Source organism: Amblyomma mixtum, chromosome 2 (assembly GCF_055824585.1).
Source record: "Amblyomma mixtum isolate Tamu chromosome 2, ASM5582458v1, whole genome shotgun sequence".
Classification (NCBI taxonomy): Eukaryota; Metazoa; Arthropoda; class Arachnida; order Ixodida; family Ixodidae; genus Amblyomma; species Amblyomma mixtum.
Genome location: NC_143013.1, coordinates 207,870,516 through 207,890,523, shown reverse-complemented (window position 1 = coordinate 207,890,523; position 20,008 = coordinate 207,870,516). Strand labels below are relative to the sequence as shown.

Genomic DNA, 20,008 nt, shown 5'->3' with positions numbered 1-20,008 from the left:
CAGCACTAAAACATTTTGACCCCTCCTTTAACGGCAGCTGCCCGCACTGTAGTGCCGTGTCTTCTGACACCTATCACATGGTGTGGGCCTGCCCCTCCAACCCGGCTATTCCCCCCATTCCCAACCCATCCCGGGAGGACTGGGAGGCAACCCTGCTCGGCTGCCACGACTTACAGGCCCAACAAGCCTTAGTCGGGCGCGCCCGGGCAGCGGCCACCGCCACTGGGGTCCCATACTAGGGACCTCCACCTAGTGTTTGTAAGGATAAGTCCCTTAATCCAAACATACCTCCTGTCCCTTTTTAATGTTTTCAACACCACCACAGCCGCGTCGGCAGATGTGTCGGCAGATGTGTCCGCGTTTTGACGGGTGTCCACCGAGATATGCGAGACAGTTACTGCGTAACTTCCTTTCCTCAAATACAATTTTCAGTTTCTTCATTACGGCCCTTCTTTCTTCTTTCCCTCCCACCTCTTCCCTTCCAATACGGTGCTGTTCGGGTGTCCACCGAGATGACAGAGAATTACTGCGTCATTTCCTTTCCTCAAAAAGCGTTGCGTTCAAAGGGGAACGCATCGCGCCGAACGGTTGGTGGCGTTCCGTGCACTGCCTGGCAGCGCTACAACACGCTGTCGCGTTCCACTCCTAAAGGCGAAGCTTAAGCGCCATTTAATTAGCAGTTAGTTAGTATTTAGTCATTAATCAGTAATTAGCCATTCATTAGTAATCTGTCATTACTTAGTAATTAGTACTTAATTTTGTTTGACGTCATCCAGTGGTGGCGCCACCAGTGCCACAGAGGCAAAGTGATGCGGAAAACGCTTTCGCCTGTACGCACTTAGACAGTCAAAGTGCCCCTGAATTTTTTTTTAATGCTCAGGGAGTGTTTAGGGGTCAGCAGACCCCGCTACATGGTCGGTATCCTTAGTGCGGGAGACCGCACGACGAGGCCCAGTCTCGCGCCCGCTTTACTAGAACCCTTTCGGACTCCAGTGTGGAGCAGTTGAGGAGGGCAGTCTCCCATGCCCCTCGGGTGGGGGTGGGGGAAGGTGATGATTCTCAGTACACGCCCATGCCATGTGAAAGATATCGCAGGTGGTGGTGGTGAAAACATTTATTACGAATGAACTGGAGGTATGTTTGGATCAGCCCGTAAGGGACCGATCCTTACAAACACTAGGTGGAGGTCCCTAGTATGGGACCCCAGTGGCGGTTGCCGCCGCCCGGGCGCGCCCGACTAAAGCTTGTTGGGCCTGTAAGTCGTGGCAGCCGAGCAGGGTTGCCTCCCAGTCCTCCCGGGTTGGGTTGGGGATGGGGGGGGATAGCGGGGTTGGAAGGGCAGGCCCACACCATGTGATAGGTGTCAGAAGACACTGCACTACAGTGTGGGCAGCTGCTGCTAAAGGAGGGGTCAAAATGTTTTAGCGCTGCCGGGCACAGCAAAGTATTGGTGAGAAGGCGGAGAAGGAGCCGCTCATCCGCCTTCTTCAGACCTTTACATGGGCTAGGGTAAAGGCGGTGACAATTTTGATAATATGTTGTAATATCTTTGAATGTATAGACCGGATTAAAATCGGGTTCCTGATCGGATGGGGAGGAGAAAACAGCCCGGTGAGATTGCGCGCGGGCGGCTGCGTCTGCTGCCTCGTTTCCTGCCAACCCCTGATGAGCAGGGACCCATATGAGATAACGGTGTGCGGGGTCCGTATCCCGTATGCAATTTTGGTATATTCGATAGGCTAGGAAGGGAGTGCAGCCTTGTTCGACGTTCCGACAGGCCCCTCGCGAGTCGGTAATTATGTATTTTGAATTGGAATGTGAGGCCGCGAGAGCAATCGCGACCTCTTCTGCTTGTGTTGCACTGCGGGCTCTGAAAGTTAGGCCGTTAACTGTGTTGCTGTTGTGAACTACCGCGGCCGTGTTCCATCCCCCGTGGTGAGGGCCGGAGGCGTCCACGTAGTATACACCTGTTTTGTTGCCATAATATCGGGCTAGCGCTTCCGCTCGTGCCAGGCGCCGACCATTATGGTCTTCATGTGACATGTTTGCTGGAAGAGGCCGCACGTGGAGGGCACGTCTCCACAGTTCCGGGATGCGAAACCTGTCTTCCATTGGAGGGGTGTGTTGAATATGGAGTCGAGCAAGAAGGCGGCGACCCGACTCCGTTAGCGACAAGCGCGTGTACTGGTTTGTAAGGTGCGCCTCCCGGAGCTCCCGGAAAGTATTCACCACCCCAAGAGCCATAAGCCGGCTGTTTGAAGTAGTGATAGGGAGGTCAAGGGCACGTTTAATAATTTTGCGAAGGATGACCTCAAGGGCGTCCTCCTCTTGTTTCCGTAGGTGGAGATAAGGAGTCGAATAGAGAATTCGACTAGTTACGAAGGCGTTTGCCAGCCGCAAGGCATCCTTACTTCGTAACCCTCCGCGTTTGTTGGAAACCCGGCGGACCATGCGGCCCACCTGGTCCCCCACCTTACGGAGTTTGGCCAATGTAGTGTCTGGCCGCCTGTGTTTGTGGATGTAGAGTCCGAGTACCCGTATCTCATCACTTTCGCGTATGGGACCACTCTCAAGAGAGAGAGATATTTTAGTTGTGCACTTCTGTGAGGGGCGGAGGTGCACAAATTCCGATTTTTGAGGGGAACATTGAAGACCGCAGCGGCGGGCGTAGCGGTCTACTATCGTCGCCGCTGTTTGCAGGCTGGTTTCAATGTCTCCTGTGCTGCCCTGCGTGGCCCACAGAGTGATGTCATCGGCGTACAGGGCGTGCTGCACGCCGGCGACCCCACTAAGCTGGGCCGGCAGGTGCATCATGGCCAGATTGAAGAGCAGCGGGGAAAGTACCGCGCCTTGAGGGGTTCCCCGCGTGCCGAGTAGGTAAGGACCATGGTCTCTATCTTGAATTCGAATGTAGGATTGACGATCCATTAAAAATTGGCTTATGTATTGGAATGTGTTGAGGCCACAGTCGGTGTGACTTAGGTTAGTGAGTATGATGTCATGTGTTACATTGTCAAATGCCCCTTTAAGATCCAAGGCGAGTACTACCCGGTCATTATGGGGGCATTAGAGGGGGTCTAGGACTTCCCGATTGAGTTGCAGGAGGACATCCTGTGCGGATCTGTGTGGGCGGAATCCGAACATGGTGCTCGCAAAGAGTTGTTTGTGTTCAAGATATGTAGATAACCGATCCCGCACCATCGTCTCCATTAGTTTGCCCACACATTAGGTGAGAGAGATGGGGCGGAGGTTATCTGTGTCAATTGGTTTGCCAGCTTTAGGAATAAAAGTGACCAAAGCCGTTTTCCATTCAATTGGCAGGGTGGTGTCCCCGCACCAAATCGCATTGACTTATTCCAGGAGGGACTGGTATGCCAAGTCGGCCAGGTACGTCAAAAGCTTGACGGTGACCTTATCCCGTCCTGGCGCAGTGCCCCGTTTCATTTTGGCGAGAGCCGCCCGCAGATCATGGAGCTGGAAAGGTTGATCCAGCTCCGTGTTCTCTCTGCCTGCATAAGAGTACGCAGATCCACGGGGGTCTTGGGCTGTACACAAATACTGGTCCCGAAGTTTCTGTGCCAGTTGAGTCGTGTTGCCAGGAAAAGCGTCCAGGGCTCGCTGCAAATGTTTTTGTGTTTCGGTTCGTGTTTGGGTTGGGTCGATTAGGGCTCGAAAGAGACGCCACGTGTTTCGGCTGGACATTTGTCGCGCGGCCGTGTTGCATCTATCTACCCAGTTGGAGTCGGCGAGTTGGGCCGCGTACTCTGCCGCTTTCTGGGTAAGCTCGGCAATTCGAGCTTTAAGCTTTCTATTGTGTTTCTGGCGTCGCCAACGGCGGACGAGGCTGCGACGGGCTTCCCAGAGGTGTAGAAGGTGGTTATCCACGTCCGTGACCGCCTCTGAGAGCTGGATGTGTGTTTCATGCGAGGAAAGGTGTGCCAGCAGCTGTTGGGACCATGCTGTGTAGCCTTGCGCGGAAATGGGTGTATTATAAAGTGAGATATCGCAGATCTCTTCACAGTGCGGGCAGCACCCATTTATGTTCGCATCGAAGTGTTTGGCAATGGGATGACAGAGAAGAGTTCTTGTCTGCAGGCGCCACAGAGTTCCTTCCTCCACCTTAGGCTCTTGCCTGGTGCCGGGTATAGGCGGTGGCTGTGGCAGTAATGAATTAAGATTTCGCGGAACCGCAGAAGCGGTTTGAGCTTCTGAGCCACGAGAGCTAGGATGAGGAGCCCGGTGGGTGAGCGCTCGGGCGGCCGCATCGGCAGCCTCATTACCTCATATAACCTGGTGGGCAGGAGCCCCAGATTAAGTTTGTGCGAGTTGGAACGGCGGGAGCCCGTCTTTGAATTAGGGAGGCAAGAGATGATATTTCCCCTGAAGGATAGTGTTCACATGCCCGGCGAGAGTCTGATACCGTTGTTGATTTTGGATCAGCGGCAGTGAGAGCTATCGCAACTTCCTCCGCTCGTGTTGAATTTGAGGCCCGAAATGATAGCCCATCGACATTTACTCCCCGGTGGACTACGGCAGCTGTGCTTTTGAATGTTAGTCTTCCAGCTAGCGGCTTCGGTATCTTTTAAAGAGGGAGGTCTACTCCTTCACTCGGGGCACTTTTCGTGCCAGTCTTTCGCGAGGAGGTTCCTGGCCTTGGGTGAGGGTGGGGGCTATTTTCTAGCGCGTGTAGGTTAAAGCCGCGGCACATTCTACCTACGCGCGACAGCAAGGCTGTGACCACATGTAGTGGCGCCTGTACATTACTTCGAGCTGCGCTTACAGTCTGTGTGGTGCAAACACTTTGCACCATACCCCACCAAGACAAACTCGCTGCCTCCTCCTGCGGCTGCGTGCTGCCTCGGTCGTGGCACTAGCCACGGATAACCCAAGTTGCACACGATAGGGTTGCTCTCGAAGAAAGACGTAGTAAAAGCCGAATTTTGCAGGCTCCTGTTATTTCATTGACTGAAAAAAGTAGACAGATCAGAGCACACAAAAAAATAAACTTAAAGCAATGTCGCCACTGGCGTATCTTTCAATACCCGGATTTCAGAGTATTTCGGCTTCGGGACATCGGTGGCACACACTGGTGGGAGCAAGTTGATCACACTACTATTTCACAGTTCCGCTCAAGTCACGTGTGGCCGAAGGTGAAGAAGGGAAAGTGCTATAAGAGCTAGCGCGAACGTGGCATGGAAACAGCACTCCCAACCATGCGTGTTCGTTATTTTATTCCGTCGCATTTTACGCTGCGTTGGCGAAACAATACTCTTATTTGGTGAGATTTTAGTGCGCAACTCTCAAGTGGCCGTTCCTGCGTTGAGCGGCGTTGCCGTCGTCCCTCGGCGTAACCTAACTGACGGGGAGCACAGCGGAGGATGAGACGGCGACAGCCAGAATGGTTGCGCGGCGGTTATCAGAGATGGAGTACCGCGCGCCGCAGTCCATTCGCCCGAAGCGAGCCTCAGCGGCGGCGGATGGCTGTGCACGAAACCCTGAGCCGCCTCCGTGAGGCACCGAGTGTTCCGTATGCAGTCTCGTACGGTTTAGGTACTGCAGCAGCTGCGCTCAAAAACTGAATTAGTGAGAAGTATAATCGTCGCTATGTATTTCGATGTTTCTGTTGCCTCTTGGGTTTTGAAATTTACTTCGCAGTGCTGTTGTCTTCAGCATTATTTGTAGACTAGTCTGCGGCTGCTCATAGGTTTTTCCCATCTGTCACCTATGTAATCTATTGTGTTCTAGTACCATCCGTAGCCCCCTTGCCTAATGCCCCTCTTGCAACGTGTAAACTGGTATTAGTAAATGTATAAATAAACCAATGCCTGCTGAGGTAGAAATTCAGACGATCAGAAAGTGGTTAGACTTTGCGGTGCATATGCAGGCCACAAATGCCGAACGACAAACGCGACATCAGAACTTTATGGCGCACTTTTAAATGGGCAGTGCTTAAGGCCGTCGGAACAGCCTCGCTTTGTTCCTCTCTACACTCGTTTCTCGGCTGATGCGCGGAGAGGATGGACGGCTGGCGGCGGCTACCAGACGATGCACTTCTGGTCCGGGTTCATGATGCTGCCCGTCTTGCAGCCGAAGATGGCTGCGAACCGCTCAAAGTTCATCAGCGGGATGATGGTCCTGCGAAAAAAATGTGGAGGGGGAAAATACACAAAAACGTTATTGTGCGCAGCTAGGAGGAAATACACCCTAACTGCAGGCAAGAAGTGTTCTTCTTGCAGTACGGACGACTACTCGTAAAAAGAGCAATTCTAGCCTTGACTTCGCTTGACCGAAACCAGACGGGGTGGGCGGAAATCTTCTGCAAGCACGGTGCCCTTTGATGACAGCGCTCCGCAGAAAGGGGACACGTTTTCGGGCACGGATGACGAGAGGACCTGAGAACATTCTAAGGGCCTGAAGTTTTGATACCTCTAAAGGGACCTTTTGAAAGATAAAGTGATATGAAATTTCCACTATTGTCTCCGGCGTGGCACATCTGGTGGCTAAGCGGTTGACTTCGAAGGTGGCCCTGGAGAAGGGGGTGCGTAATTAACGCAGGGTTGGTTTGATTTTGCATTAGTAACATTGCAGACATGAGATATTTAATATAGAAGTTGACAGTCATGCATACTGATTACATTATTATATGCTTTTCCAGAACAAACAAAGCTAATACTAGCACACTAACCAACTGCCACCAGAGCGCAGTGTGGTGTGCTGGCGACCGCGAGGCGCTGAGCTCTTCAGTTGTCCCAGTTATACGAAACTCCGGTCTCTTAAATCGAAAGATTCACGGTACCAGTTTTCGGAGGTGAGTAGCTGCCTCCTGTAAGCTCGGCACTGTACCCTTACTGGCACCTTGCAAGTCTTACTGGCACCTTGCAGGTCTTCCTTTTCTTCTGAATCCGATTTATGAGGATCGCAAGAAGTGTGATGGCATAGGGAGACAATATTTGAATTTCACACTACCAATTAAGGGGGCCGCGTATGAAAACGTTGTTAAGGGAGAGGTTCACGACTCTCATTACAAAAGAGTTCGGCAGGGTTGTAGGATCAGCCATCGTGCTGTGTGAAGGCGGTTAGATGGAATACAGCATGAGTTTATAAGGACGTTTGGTTGCATAAAGCGAAAGCTGCTGAGCTAGAAACAAGGTTCAGCAGATACTTATAATCTTCTGAGACGGGCAAACTTAGTGTCACGGCGTGTGCACTTCGCATGGCACGCTGCTTATATCGGGAGCAAGAGTGTTATTCGGAATGAACCTTCATCCGCCCTCCTCGTCTGCCATTTACGTAAGGCGGAGCCACTGCAACTGCTTGCTCATGACCGGCGTTTCCTCGACCAACGACGCGACTCCTGCTTGACGATATATTAGGTGCAGTTCTATAATGTTCCAAGTCCTTCAAGCTGCGCACCTCGCACTCACCTGCCCCAAGACAGGAGACGCGTTATGATTTACGAGCGGTCGTGAGTCGAGGATTAAGCGGATTAAGTGCAGCACTGACAGGGCACTGCGTGGCTGATGCGGCCGCATGTAGCACGCGCTTATGCTTCTAAGCGCCGCCACCTCTGCCAGCCATTTTCCCAGGAAGGGGGGAGGCCGCACAGACATTGTGCAGGGATTTGGCCCTTAGGCAGGCTCAGTGCGCGCATGAACAATGTGCAGTGTGTTCAAGGTGAGGGGTTCGTTGTATTCGCTTCGAGCCATCTGCGTATAGTGCAACAGGTGTCGCGAAGTGCATTGTGCGACACAGCGCGAATGACACTAAGGGGAATGTCGCTCGTTGAATGCGACTCAGAATTTGCTCGTGTGGCAGAGAGTATTGTATCCGAATGAATCGACGAGTGCATTGTTATTACTAAGTATCCTGCTTCAACTAAAAGTGCACTGAGTCTGATGCGACAGCTTTACAGCTGACGTGTTCATACAACGAGCATAAACATATCCCTTAGCAACAAGCGGTTTGTAGTGAGTCTTTTCCAACTGGACGAAAGCAGGAGCCATCATCTCTGTTATGTGATTTGTTGTAGGTCTTGCAATATTCATGATTAGACATCCATTGTGAATGAGGTACGTTGAGACAGAGAAAACACTACAAACGGGACATTAATTTTCCAAGTTTCATGATTTCCGTTTTTTACCTGTGAAGAGAGCGGATCCATCCTCAACCTTCTAGAAACTGCAAGATTAGGCTGCCGACCTCGGCATAGACGTATCTTTATCAACATTGTAGCGTGCACACAAGAGCGGGGTGACGGGCCTGAAGGTGCACAAACCCGCTGTGACGCCATTTGGCGGCTGCGCTGATCAGTGAATACCAATGGGGTGAGCGACAGGATTAGCATTATGCAGTGCCCAGTGAAGAAAATACATCCGCCACGAATGGGGACTTACCTGAAGCGGTTTGGTATCTGGTCTCGGGGGCGCAGGTAGAAGTACATGGAGCGCTTCCTCGAGACCTCGCATCGCGACTGGTAATGAGAAGAAATGTAAGAAAACCGGCGTGAAGTAAACAGAGTATGGCTAGCGTACACTATTACATATGAAAGATGCCGACGCACCGTGAGGAACGGAAGGGGGCCGCGTTTGTCCCACCTCATTGTGGACACTCTTACTGATCCGCGAAGGAATGTATGAAGGGAATGATAGGAGGCTGAAAAAGGTGCGCTAGTGGAGGGTTCCCGATTAATTACACCTATCTCTGGTTTTATAGCATGCGCTGAAATCGCACAGTCCTTGCTGAATGACAGAGCCATCAGGCTGGGCCATTCCACGTGCTGATCGCAAAACCCTTTTAATACGTGGTGCTAAAGTGCTCAGCGAAGCGCCATGATTGCTTGGATTTTACAGTATTTCTTCTCAAAAAATATCCAGTGTTTTGAGCAAAATGCATGTACATACATGTTTGATAATATGTAGCAATATTCTATAAGTGAGGTAGTATCGTGGATAACCCATGAAAAACACTTGGAACTTCGCGCTTCACGCGTTCCATCGGCGTGGAGGTACGTTTACAAGGTCTTAGTGGATAGTTACTTGTGGATCACGTTGGTTGGCTGTCTTGGCTATGTTGGTGCCACTAGACTCTTCAACTCTTAAGGCAGCATACCCGGGACTACATAGCGTTGTATGAAGCCATTTGTTAGTATTTTGCGCCCGGAATGCACCTAGAGCGCCGATATAACAACAAGCGGGTGACCATAATTCAAGCCTTTTGTACACATAGAAAGAAAGCTGAGCAGCATAGACGAAAAGGCCTATAATGCCTTTTTGAGAAAAAACAGCGCTTGCAGACAAAGGACCAGAACAAGAAGGACACACAACTGTCCACAAGTGTCCTTGTTCTGGTCCTTTGTCTGCAAGCGCTGTTTTTTCTCAAGATGTACCCCAACCAACTCGCCCAGCAACACACCTATAATGCCTTATTCAGCTCTTCTTGGGCATGGAGTTCTAATCGAAATCCCCTTTCCTGTCTCTTTTAAGGAAACAACGACACGACGAAGGAAGAAGGCACAAAAGGCATAGAAAGCGTGCTAGGAAAGCATCACGCATGATTTCCTCACCAGGGCGTAGGCGATGAAGAAGACCTGCTCCATGGTCCAGGGCTCCATGCCGGGTATGGAGTACATGCCGTAGCGCTCCTCGTACTTAGTCATGTACACCCGGAAGGCCTGTGTGAGTTCGCAACGGCGCACAACACAGGTATATCTAAATTAGTGGTGTAATGTGGAGACTCGCACAGGTAGTGTGGACGCGCTTTCGCAGCATAATGTGTTGAGGAAAAGTGCACTTAAAGGTACACTGAAGAGGAATCTGACCTCGTCTTTTTACCGCGGGAACTGGATCTAAACGTGCCGAGCATTCTTAGAAACTTCGAATTATTGTCCTATGTGGCCGACTTCCGGCTGCCGCTTTTTTTAAAAAAACTTGCTGCAGACGGTAGGAGTAGTCAATGAACGTGTGGAGTGCTTTCCAGGCAGTCGCGTGGCGGCTTCGCTTCCGCTTCCGCTTTTATTTTTTTTTAGGTTTATGTCAATAAATACATCCAGTAAGAGGCTACATAGCCGCAAATTAGGCCCACGGAGATAGAAATACGCGTGGACTGTTTGTTTTCGCTGATCGCTACGTATCACTCCACCGATGGCAGAGCGGCAAGCCGCCACGGGACTGGATGAAGGGTTGGTTGACTCGTCCTACCGTCTGCAGTGAGTTCTAGAAAAGGTTGGAGCCGGGACGTTTAATCAGATTTAAATTATGGAAATCGGCCACACAGGACAATAATTCGAAGTTTCTAAGAATGTTTCCAACATGTAGATCGAGTTCCCGCGGTAAAAAGACGAGTTCAGATTCCTCTTTAGTGCACCTTTAAAATGCCTCGATGATGATGATGGAGCTCGATTCCTCGAGGAATCTATTTAGAGGTCAAGGAAAGTAATGAACTGGGAAACGCCGGTTCGATTCGGAAATGTTTTTGGGAGGGACCTGTGCTGCGGACCAAGAAGTAACAAGGAAGGAGAAGGCGCTGTGTGCTGTCCTGTGCGTATCTCTCTTGAAGTTTTTTATATTGCGTTAATCGGTTACCCGATAGAATAAGGTATCATGCAGCCAAGAAGCTTTCTAGAAAACCTTTTGCTTCTGGCGTCGCCAACACAACGGTTTTAAAATCGAAGTGGTGGCGTGTCCCTCGTTCAAAATAGAGGCATTGGGCACCGAAGCACCCCGACAGGTTGAGGCGAGTGACGCCGTGGTTACCTTAAAGGCGAGGCGGAGGCCCGCGTTGTCGGCGATGCTCATATCCAGGGTACTGTTGACACTCAGCTGCGGGTGCGGAAGGGAATAGAGAGCTTAAACCAAAATGCAAAATATCATCATCTAACAGCACATAAAGTATGATAACAAGAAAGATAATTTGGATCATCGTGCGCAAAAGCATCTCGCTAGTTGAAACTTCACGCGACAAGAGTAACATCCACAACATACAAACAAGGGAAGGAGAATGAGGGGTTCGTTATAAATATCAGAGAAGCAAACAGCCACATAAACCAAGGGGCAGAGGGGATTTTTTTAAAATTAATTTATTTATTCTGTGGTGTTGATCAATTTATAATATTACTGAATATTGCCGCAACGCATTACTGGCGCCGCCTAGTAGTCGCGCTCAGGAGGCTGGCGCGCGCTCTTCTTCGCCCGTGAGCTCGCTCGCTAGTCGGTTAGCCGGCCGGGCCGTTTCCGCTGGCGCTTGGACGTTGTGGCAAATACAAACCTGCCTACCTGCTTCTGTGACATTTTGGTGGAGGTGCTGGGGTACGCAACGCGTCGCTGTAGGACATGACGTGCGGCGCAGGCGGCTGGGGGGATGGCATTGATGGCACTGCTTGCCGGAGCTCTTCACGTATAACATCCGAGATGCCGCCAACACGCGGGTGTTGCTCGAGAAAGGGCATCTTTTGCAGTTCTTCACGTACGATGCTTCGGACAAGCTCGCGAAGGGCGCCACTCTCGTTGCCGTTCATCGGCAAGCGGAAGTCCACAGCAGTGATGTTCGCAGAACGATCAAATTGCACAAATCGCTGTTGTAGGGCACGCTCCATACTTGTCGCCTCCTTCTTAAAATCAGCCACAGTACATGGAGGGTCACGTACAAGGCCGACAAAGATCTGTTCTTTAACGCCACGCATAAGATGGCGCACCTTCTTTGCCTCCGACATGGACGGATCCGCGTGGTTGAAAAGCCGAGTCATTTCTTCTACAAACATGGCGACGCTCTCATTGGGCCGCTGCGCTCGGGACTGTAGAGCCAGTTCAGCCATCTCTTTTCTTGCGTCGTTGCCAAATGTGCTGAGCAGCTTTTGCCGGCAATCTTGCCAGGTGGTGATGGTAGCCTCGTGGTTTTCGAACCACATCTTGGCGGCGTCTTCAAGTGAAAAAATAAATGTTCCGCAACTTTCGCTCCTCGTCCCACGCATTAAACGCAGCGACCCGGTCGTAGTTGGTCAACCAGTCCTCAACATCCTCAAATTTGTCGCCATGGAACGGCGTGGGCATACGCGGAGCATGGAAGAACAGCGGCTGGGCACTTACTGGAAGGTGAACGGGCTGGCTTGCATCTGTAGTCGTCATGGTTCGCGGTAAGGAAAGAAGGGGACCACACTCGGGAGCTAAGCCTCTCAAGCGGCGGCTGGCCTTGTGCACAGGTGTGTCCACGGTGTGTAGCTGGGCTTCGAAGGCACCCAAAAGCTCTTCGGACATGGGATGTACCCAGCGCCAGCACCGCCGGCACCCTACAGGCCCGCTCCTCTCGTCCGTCCTGCACCCCGACATCCAGCTCCGGCTGATGCGCCCGACACTCGACCGCCCGTTCGCAAAGCACACGTGTGGCGTACGGCGAACAATCTACCGCTGTGCTTCCACTGCGGCGAAGCCGGACACGTACTGCGCCACTGTCCATACCGTCAGATGGGCTTGCGCGGATTCTCACCGGATGCCCCTCGGCCGCGCTATGGTGAACGACCTCGGGACATCGACCAGTACCTCAGCGCCAACGTCCCACCTGCGTCCCCACCGCGACGCCAGTCCAGGTCGCCATCGCCGCGACAGTTTTCCCCCAACCGGCGTACTTCCTTCAGGCAGTCCCCAAGTCCGCGCTGGGAAAACTGAGGACGGCGACTCTCGGAGGTAGAGCCGCCGTCGATGAGCACTACGACCAAGATGCTCCATTCGCCGATTCGATCAAACATTCCGACCTCCGACGCCCCCAATCGACGCACCGAACGACCAACGAGTCCGACGACCTCCCGACGATCACAGAAGCTTACCTTCGACGCCGCACTTCGACGCACTGAACGACCCGTCAGTCCGACGATCCGTGATACGGCGCACTTCGTCGACGGTGAGCTTCTTTCCGCTGAGATACCGATCGCCGTTGACAACCACCATACGACTGCCCTTGTAGATACGGGCGCTGATTTTTGCGTTATGAGTCGTGGCCTTGCTACAATCCTACGCAAAGTCTTGACTCCTTGGCACGGCGCGCCGATAAGGACAGCCGGAGGGCATGTGCTGACGCCGCTAGGAGTGTGCTCTGCCCGAGTCGAGATTCGCCACGTAACTTTCTCTTGTTGCTTTGCTGTGCTGGCGGAGTGCTCCAAGGACCTGATCCTCGGTCTTGATTTTCTTCGCAAAAACGGCGCAATCATTGACCTCCGTGACCTCATGGTGACTTTTTCGACCCAGCGCGCAGTTTCAGACGACTACACAGCAGAAAGACCAGTTTTCCGGGTATGCGATGACCATGTCACACTACCTCCACGCACCAGCATGTTTGTTACAGTGCACTGCGACAACCCTCCCGCCCTTCAAGGCCTCGCGGAAATTAATGTGAATTTATTGTTGAGCCTACAAGTCTGCGTCGCTCGTGGGGTCTTTTCCTTGAGTAATAACCGAACTTAACTGCTTTTAACGAACTTTAGCGCCGAATACCGCCATTTACCGCAAGAGGCAGCCATCGCCTACTTTGATGAAGTCGGCGAGCCATCAGCCCACTGCGCCCTATCGTTGCTCAACAAGAACCCTCCCGAGAGCACTGCCCATACAGTTCGAACTGACGTGAATCCTGCTTTGCCTTTTGACCGGAAACGCCGCCTTCAAGCAATTCTTGACTCTTACCATGACTGCTTTGCTATCACGTCCAAGGTGGGACAGACGTCAGTAGCAAAGCATCGCATTATAGTTGACCCCACCGAACGCCCTATTCGCCAACACCCCTACCGAGTGTCGACTAAGGAACGCGAGGCTATTCGGGCGCAAGTTGATGAAATGCTTCGCGATGATGTGATCCAACCGTCCACAAGCCCATGGGCCTCACCTGTTGTGCTGGTCGCTAAAAAGGATGGAACACTCAGATTCTGCGTCGACTACAGGAGGCTCAACAAAATTACAAAAAAATACCTCTATCCACTGCCTCGAATCGACGACTCGTTCGACCGACTCCGCCATGCCCGATACTTTTCATCGCTCGACCTACGCAGTGGCTATTGGCAGATCGAAGTCGATGAACGTGATCGTGAAAAGACGGCGTTCATTACTCCTGACGGCCTCTACGAATTTAAGGTGCTTCCCTTTGGTTTGTGCTCCGCCCCCGCGACCTTCCAAAGAATGATGGACACTGTCCTAGCCGGCCTCAAATGGCAGACGTGCCCCGTCTACCTTGACGACGTCGTCATTTTCTCTGCGACTTACGACGAGCATCTCAAGCGCTTGACGGCCGTCCTAAATGCCATCCGCGCGGCCGGCCTCTCACTAAAACCGGAAAAATGCCACTTTGCATTCCAACAGCTGAAGTTTCTGGGCCATGTCGTCAGCGCTGAGGGTATTAGCCCTGATACTGAGAAGACGGCTGCCGTAGCTGCTTTCCCGACTCCTACTGATAAAAGTTCTGTTCGACGGTTTTTGGGCCTCTGTGCCTATTACAGACGCTTTGTCCATGACGTCTCCCGGATAGCCGAACCACTGACTCGTCTAACAAAGGACGACCAACCTTTCATCTGGGCCGACGAGCAGCAAAGGGCTTTCGAGGAGCTTCGCACACGCCTCCAAACAACGCCCATACTTGGCCACTTCGACGAGGAAGCGGATACAGCATTGCATACCGACGCCAGTAACGTTGGCCTCGGAGCAGTTCTCGTTCAGTGGCAAGATGGCGCTGAGCGGGTCATTGCTTACGCCAGTCGCACCCTCTCTCGTGCCGAAGCGAATTATGCTACTACCGAAAAGGAGTGCCTTGCAATTGTCTGGGCGGTGACAAAATTTCGGCCGTATTTGTATGGTCCGCTGTTTAGAGTGGTCAGTGATCACCACTCTCTCTGCTGGCTAGCCAACCTTAAAGATCCTTCTGGCCGCTTAGCCCGCTGGAGTCTCCGCTTGCAGGAGTTCGACGTCACTATTGTGTACAAGTCCGGCAAGAAACACAGTGACGCTGACTGTCTATCCCGAGCCCCTATCCCGTGTTCTTCACCTGAAACAGATGACTCCGTTTTTCTCGGCGCTCTCACGACGCCTGATCTCGCTCAACAACAGCGAGATGACACCGAACTGCGGCCCCTCATCGATTACCTCGAGGGAGCCGCCTCATCGCCACCTCGCCTTTTTACGCGTGGCCTGTCGTCGTTCTGCTTGCGGGACGGCGTCCTTTACAAGAAAAACTACGCTTCCACAGACACTCAGTACCTGCTGGTGGCCCCAACGCCGCTGCGTCCCGACGTTTTGCAGGCATGCCACGACGAGCTTTCTGCCGGCCATCTCGGTTTCTCACGGACCTTGGCTCGCGTACGACAAAAATACTACTGGCCCAAGCTTGCTGCTATTGTCCAGCGCTATGTTAAGACGTGCCGTGATTGCCAACGTCGGAAGACGCCGCCTGTCAAGCCGGCCGGTCTGCTGCAGCCTATTGGTCCTCCTCGAGTACCCTTTCAACAAGTCGGTATGGACTTGCTCGGGCCGTTTCCTACGTCATCTTTGGGCAACCGCTACATTATAGTCGCCACTGATTACCTCACCCGTTATTGTGAAACCAAAGCTCTTCCCAGCGGCACCTCTACTGATATTGCGAACTTTTTCATCTTTAACCTAGTCCTCCGTCATGGTGCCCCTGCGGTCGTTTTAACTGACAGAGGCACTGCATTTACTTCAGCTCTCACCCAGGAAGTTATGCGGCTCAGTGGCACTTGTCATCGCAGAACAACAGCTTACCATCCTCAGACGAATGGCCTTACTGAGCGACTGAATAAGACCATCGCCGATATGCTTTCAATGTACGTCGACGAAGACCATAAGAACTGGGACCAGGTACTACCGTATGCAACATTTGCGTATAATACCGCAGTCCAGGAAACGACCCGCTTCACCCCGTTTCGTTTGGTGTACGGTCGCGATGCCGTTACCATGCTGGATGAGAATGTTACTGCCCGATGTCGCCCTTCCATCAGTTGCCGGCGCTGACCAATTCGTCCAGCACGCTGAGGCCGCCCGTCCGCTTGCTCGAACGAGACTCCGGACGCAGCAGGTTAAAGACGCTCAACGCTATAACCTTCGTCACAGGGAGGTAATTTACAACTCTGGCGATAAAGTCTGGGTGTGGGTTCCTGTTCGCCAGCGGGGTCGCACCGAGAAGCTTCTGCGCCGCTACTTCGGCCCGTACGAAGTGCTGCGCAAACTCAGCGACGTCACCTACAAAGTGATTCCGCAAGGAACTGTTCGTACGTCCCGACGACAAACACAATCGGAAGTCGTACACGTTGCCAGGATGAAGCCCTTCCACGCCCGCTAGGTCAAGCCTACGGTTCTGCTTGACCTCGCCACGCAGCATCGGGACGATGCTTTTTCCACCGGGAGGGGCAATGCCGCAACGCATTACTGGCGCCGCCTAGTAGTCGCGCTCAGGAGGCTGGCGCGCGCTCTTCTTCGCCCGTGAGCTCGCTCGCTAGTCGGTTAGCCGGCCGGGCCGTTTCCGCTGGCGCTTGGACGTTGTGGCAAATACAAACCTGCCTACCTGCTTCTGTGACAATATGTTATCGCTTAATGCTATTAATTAGAAAAGCAGAAGAAAAAACAACCGCATGCCGCCGGTGGGATCCGAACCCACGACCTCCGAATTACGCGTCCGGTGCTCTACCGCTGAGCTACGGCGACGGCTGTCAAATCTGCTTTCGCGGGTATTTATGTTTACATAAATACCTAACCCTGGGAGTGTTCACCAGCGCCACCACGTTCTTAAGCGGCGTACGTAGCACGTCCTGAGTTACCGCTGATGTGACGTAGAACGTCATCGAACGGCGAGGGTGGAGGCTGTGTGAGAACCCTCTTATGCTTCCTATGGCGTCAAGGCTGCCAGAACCGAGGCCCTCGCAAAGCAGTTGAGCAAACAAGGGAAGGGGTAGAGGGGCTTGTTATAAATATGAGAGAAGCCAACAGCCACATAAACCAAGGGGCACAGGGTATTTTTTTAAATTAATTTATTTGTTCTGTGGTGTTGATCAATTTATAATATTACTGAATATGTTATCGCTGGCAGCCTTGACGCCATATATGGTTCTGACAGCCTTGACGCCATAGGAAGCATAAGAGGGTTCTCACACAGCTTCCACCCTCGCCGTTCGATGACGTTGTACGTCACATCAGCGGTAACTAAGGACGTGCTACGTCCGCCGCTTAAGAACGTGGGTGGCGCTGGTGAACACTCCCAAGGTTAGGTTATTTGTAAACATAAATACCCGCGAAAGCAGAAGATTTGACAGCCGTCGCCGTAGCTCAGCGGTAGAGCACCGGACGCGTAATTCGGAGGTCGTGGGTTCGGATCCCACCGGCGGCATGTGGTTGTTTTTTCTTCGGCTTTTCTAATTAATCAGCTTTAAGCGATAACATATTCAGTAATATTATAAATTGATCAACACCACAGAATAAATAAATTAATTAAAAAAATCCCCTGTGCCCCTTGGTTTATGTGGCTGTTGGCTTCTCTCATTTATAACGAGCCCCTCATTCCCCTTCCCTTGTTTGCTTAATTGCTTAGCGAGGGCCTCGGTTCTGTGCGCTGGTGAACACTCCCAAGGTTAGGTTATTTGTAAACATAAATACCCGCGAAAGCAGAAGATTTGACAGCCGTCGCCGTAGCTCAGCGGTAGAGCACCGGACGCGTAATTCGGAGGTCGTGGGTTCGGATCCCACCGGCGGCATGTGGTTGCTTTTCTTCTGCTTTTCTAATTAATCAGCTTTAAGCGATAACATATTCAGTAATATTATAAATTGATTAACACCACAGAATAAATAAATTAATTAAAAAAATCCCCTGTGCCGCTTGGTTTATGTGGCTGTTGGCTTCTCTCATCCACAATATACGTTTTGTGTAATGTTATGTGCAATTGCGGCAGGTATTCTGACCGCTGTATGGTCACATATCGCTCTAAAAAGCACTGCGAATGCCAGATATCCTCTACATGGTGCCTCAAATAATCCAATTGACCCACACAACCTCCGCAATGTTAAAAGACAGTCACCGCTTAAGATTTAATGCCGCCTTGATCCAGTTGATATAGCGTGAGCGAGTCCGAATGCCTCGCTTTCACACTTCCCATCGCACACGTAATCATCATTAGCAGCATTAGCCTGACTACGCTCAATGCAGGACAGCGACCTCTCTCATATTCTTCAAGTAACCCTGTCCTGTGCCAGCGGTGGCCACCTTATCACCGCAAACTTCCTAATTTCATCCGTTCACATAACGTTCTGCTGCCGTTTGTTACGCTCGCCTTCTCTTGGTATCCAGTCTGTTATCCTTAACGACCATCGATGTCTTGCCTTCACAATACATACCCTGCCCAAGCTCATTTCTTCTTGACTTCGGCTACGATGTCATCAATATCCGTTTGTTTCTTGACGCTCTGGGCCCTTTTCCTGACTCTTAACGTCAAACGTATAATTTTCCTTTTCATTCCTTGCTGCATCCGGATCTGCGGACACTACCTGCCTTAAGTACACGTATTTCATTACCACTTCGGGCGCCTCGTTACCAGTCGTAAACTGCCGCTCCCTTCCAAGGCTGTTGAACATCACTCCAACAGCGCCCGGTCATGTAGAGCGGCCCGAGGGTCCGTCGCCGTCCTGCTCAACACCCTTCCCCTTCGCCGCTGTGGCTCAGGGGTTATAGCGCTCAGCTCCTGACCGTTATCTGGACCCTCGCACACGCAGGCCTCCCGCGTAACAAGGAGGTCCACTCCCTCGCCCTAGGTCTCGCTTTCCGGGCTGGAGTTGGGCCCCTCCCCCATCCCAAGAGCGTCTGCTTACCTTAAGAGATATCCTTACCCACTACCGAGACACCCGGCGCATTTACTCACCGCCGGCTCCCTCGCTAATCCTAACCCAGGCCTCCCACTGGCGCCGACTCCAGACCCCTATTCTCAACCCTATTCTTCTTCATGCCCGCTACCCCGATCAGTTCCTCTCCTCCGGTGCGCTCTGTGGGGAACCGGGATACTTTATTCACGTCCTCCTCCTATGCCCTACCTTCCCACACCCTCCATCCCCAACCGCGGCGGAGTCATACTGGGAGACTCTCCTGGCCAGCTCTACTGCTGCTGACCAGCGCCGGGTAATTACCGACGCCTTGAAGCGGATAGCACTCCAAGGGCAGCCCCTAAGGGTTGCCTAGTGCCACGTAAGGGGCGGGGGCAGGGTTTGCCCCTTTGCATTGCTTAGCAATAAATGTTTCCATCACCACCACTTGACCCGAAAGACGCGGTTCGATCCCGGCCAAGGCGGTCGAATTTCGATGGAGGCGAAATTCTAGAGGCCCGTGTACTGTGCGATGTCAATGCACGCTTAAGAACCCCAGGTGGTAGAAATTTCCGGAGCCCTTCACTACGGCGTCCCTCATATCCTGAGTCTCATTGGGACGTTAAATTCCCTGAGCCATAAACCCCTCCCCTTCACCCACCCTCACCTGATCAACTGAAGTTGGCCTAATAAAGTTATTGCCAACTAACCAACGCATTTAAGTCGTAAGGAAACATAAAAGGTGCTCGTGTGCTGTGTAATGTCAATGGACCTTAAATCCACAGGTTGTCGATTTCCGAAGCCTTCCACCACGGCACCTCTTTCTTTCTTCTTTCGCTCCTACCTTCCTCCTTTTCCTTGCGGCATGGATCGGATGCTCACCGAGATTTGCGACAATTACTGCGCCATTTCCTTTCCTCAAAAAACCAATTTTCATTTTTACCTGTTACCCGCCGCGGTGGCTCAGTGGTTAAAGCACTCGTCTACTGAGCCGGAGTACTCGGGTTCGACCCTGACAGCCGCGGCCGCGTTTCGTTGCAGGCGAAACGCAAAAGGCGCCCGTATGCTGTGCGATGTCAGTGCACGTTAAAGATCACCAGGTGGTCGAGATTATTTCGGAGCCCTCCACTGGGGCAGCTCTATTTTTATTATTTTACTCTAGCTTTCCTGTCTCGAGACATCAC

General features: G+C 52.1%; 1 protein-coding gene across 1 annotated transcript in view; it reads right to left on the bottom strand.

Moving 5' to 3' along the window:
- Positions 1 to 5,953: 5,953 nt before the first annotated feature.
- LOC149362388 (neprilysin-1-like) overlaps positions 5,954 to 20,008 on the bottom strand; it is a 57,698-nt gene continuing 43,643 nt past the window's right edge. Inside the window, exons 20-23 of the mRNA XM_089569711.1 lie at positions 10,752 to 10,817; positions 9,563 to 9,670; positions 8,394 to 8,470; positions 5,954 to 6,135 (exon numbers count right to left, since the gene is read on the bottom strand). Coding sequence (XP_089425837.1) covers positions 6,036 to 6,135; positions 8,394 to 8,470; positions 9,563 to 9,670; positions 10,752 to 10,817 — 351 coding nt within the window. The 3' untranslated portion in view covers positions 5,954 to 6,035. The remainder of the gene's footprint in view (positions 6,136 to 8,393; positions 8,471 to 9,562; positions 9,671 to 10,751; positions 10,818 to 20,008) is intronic.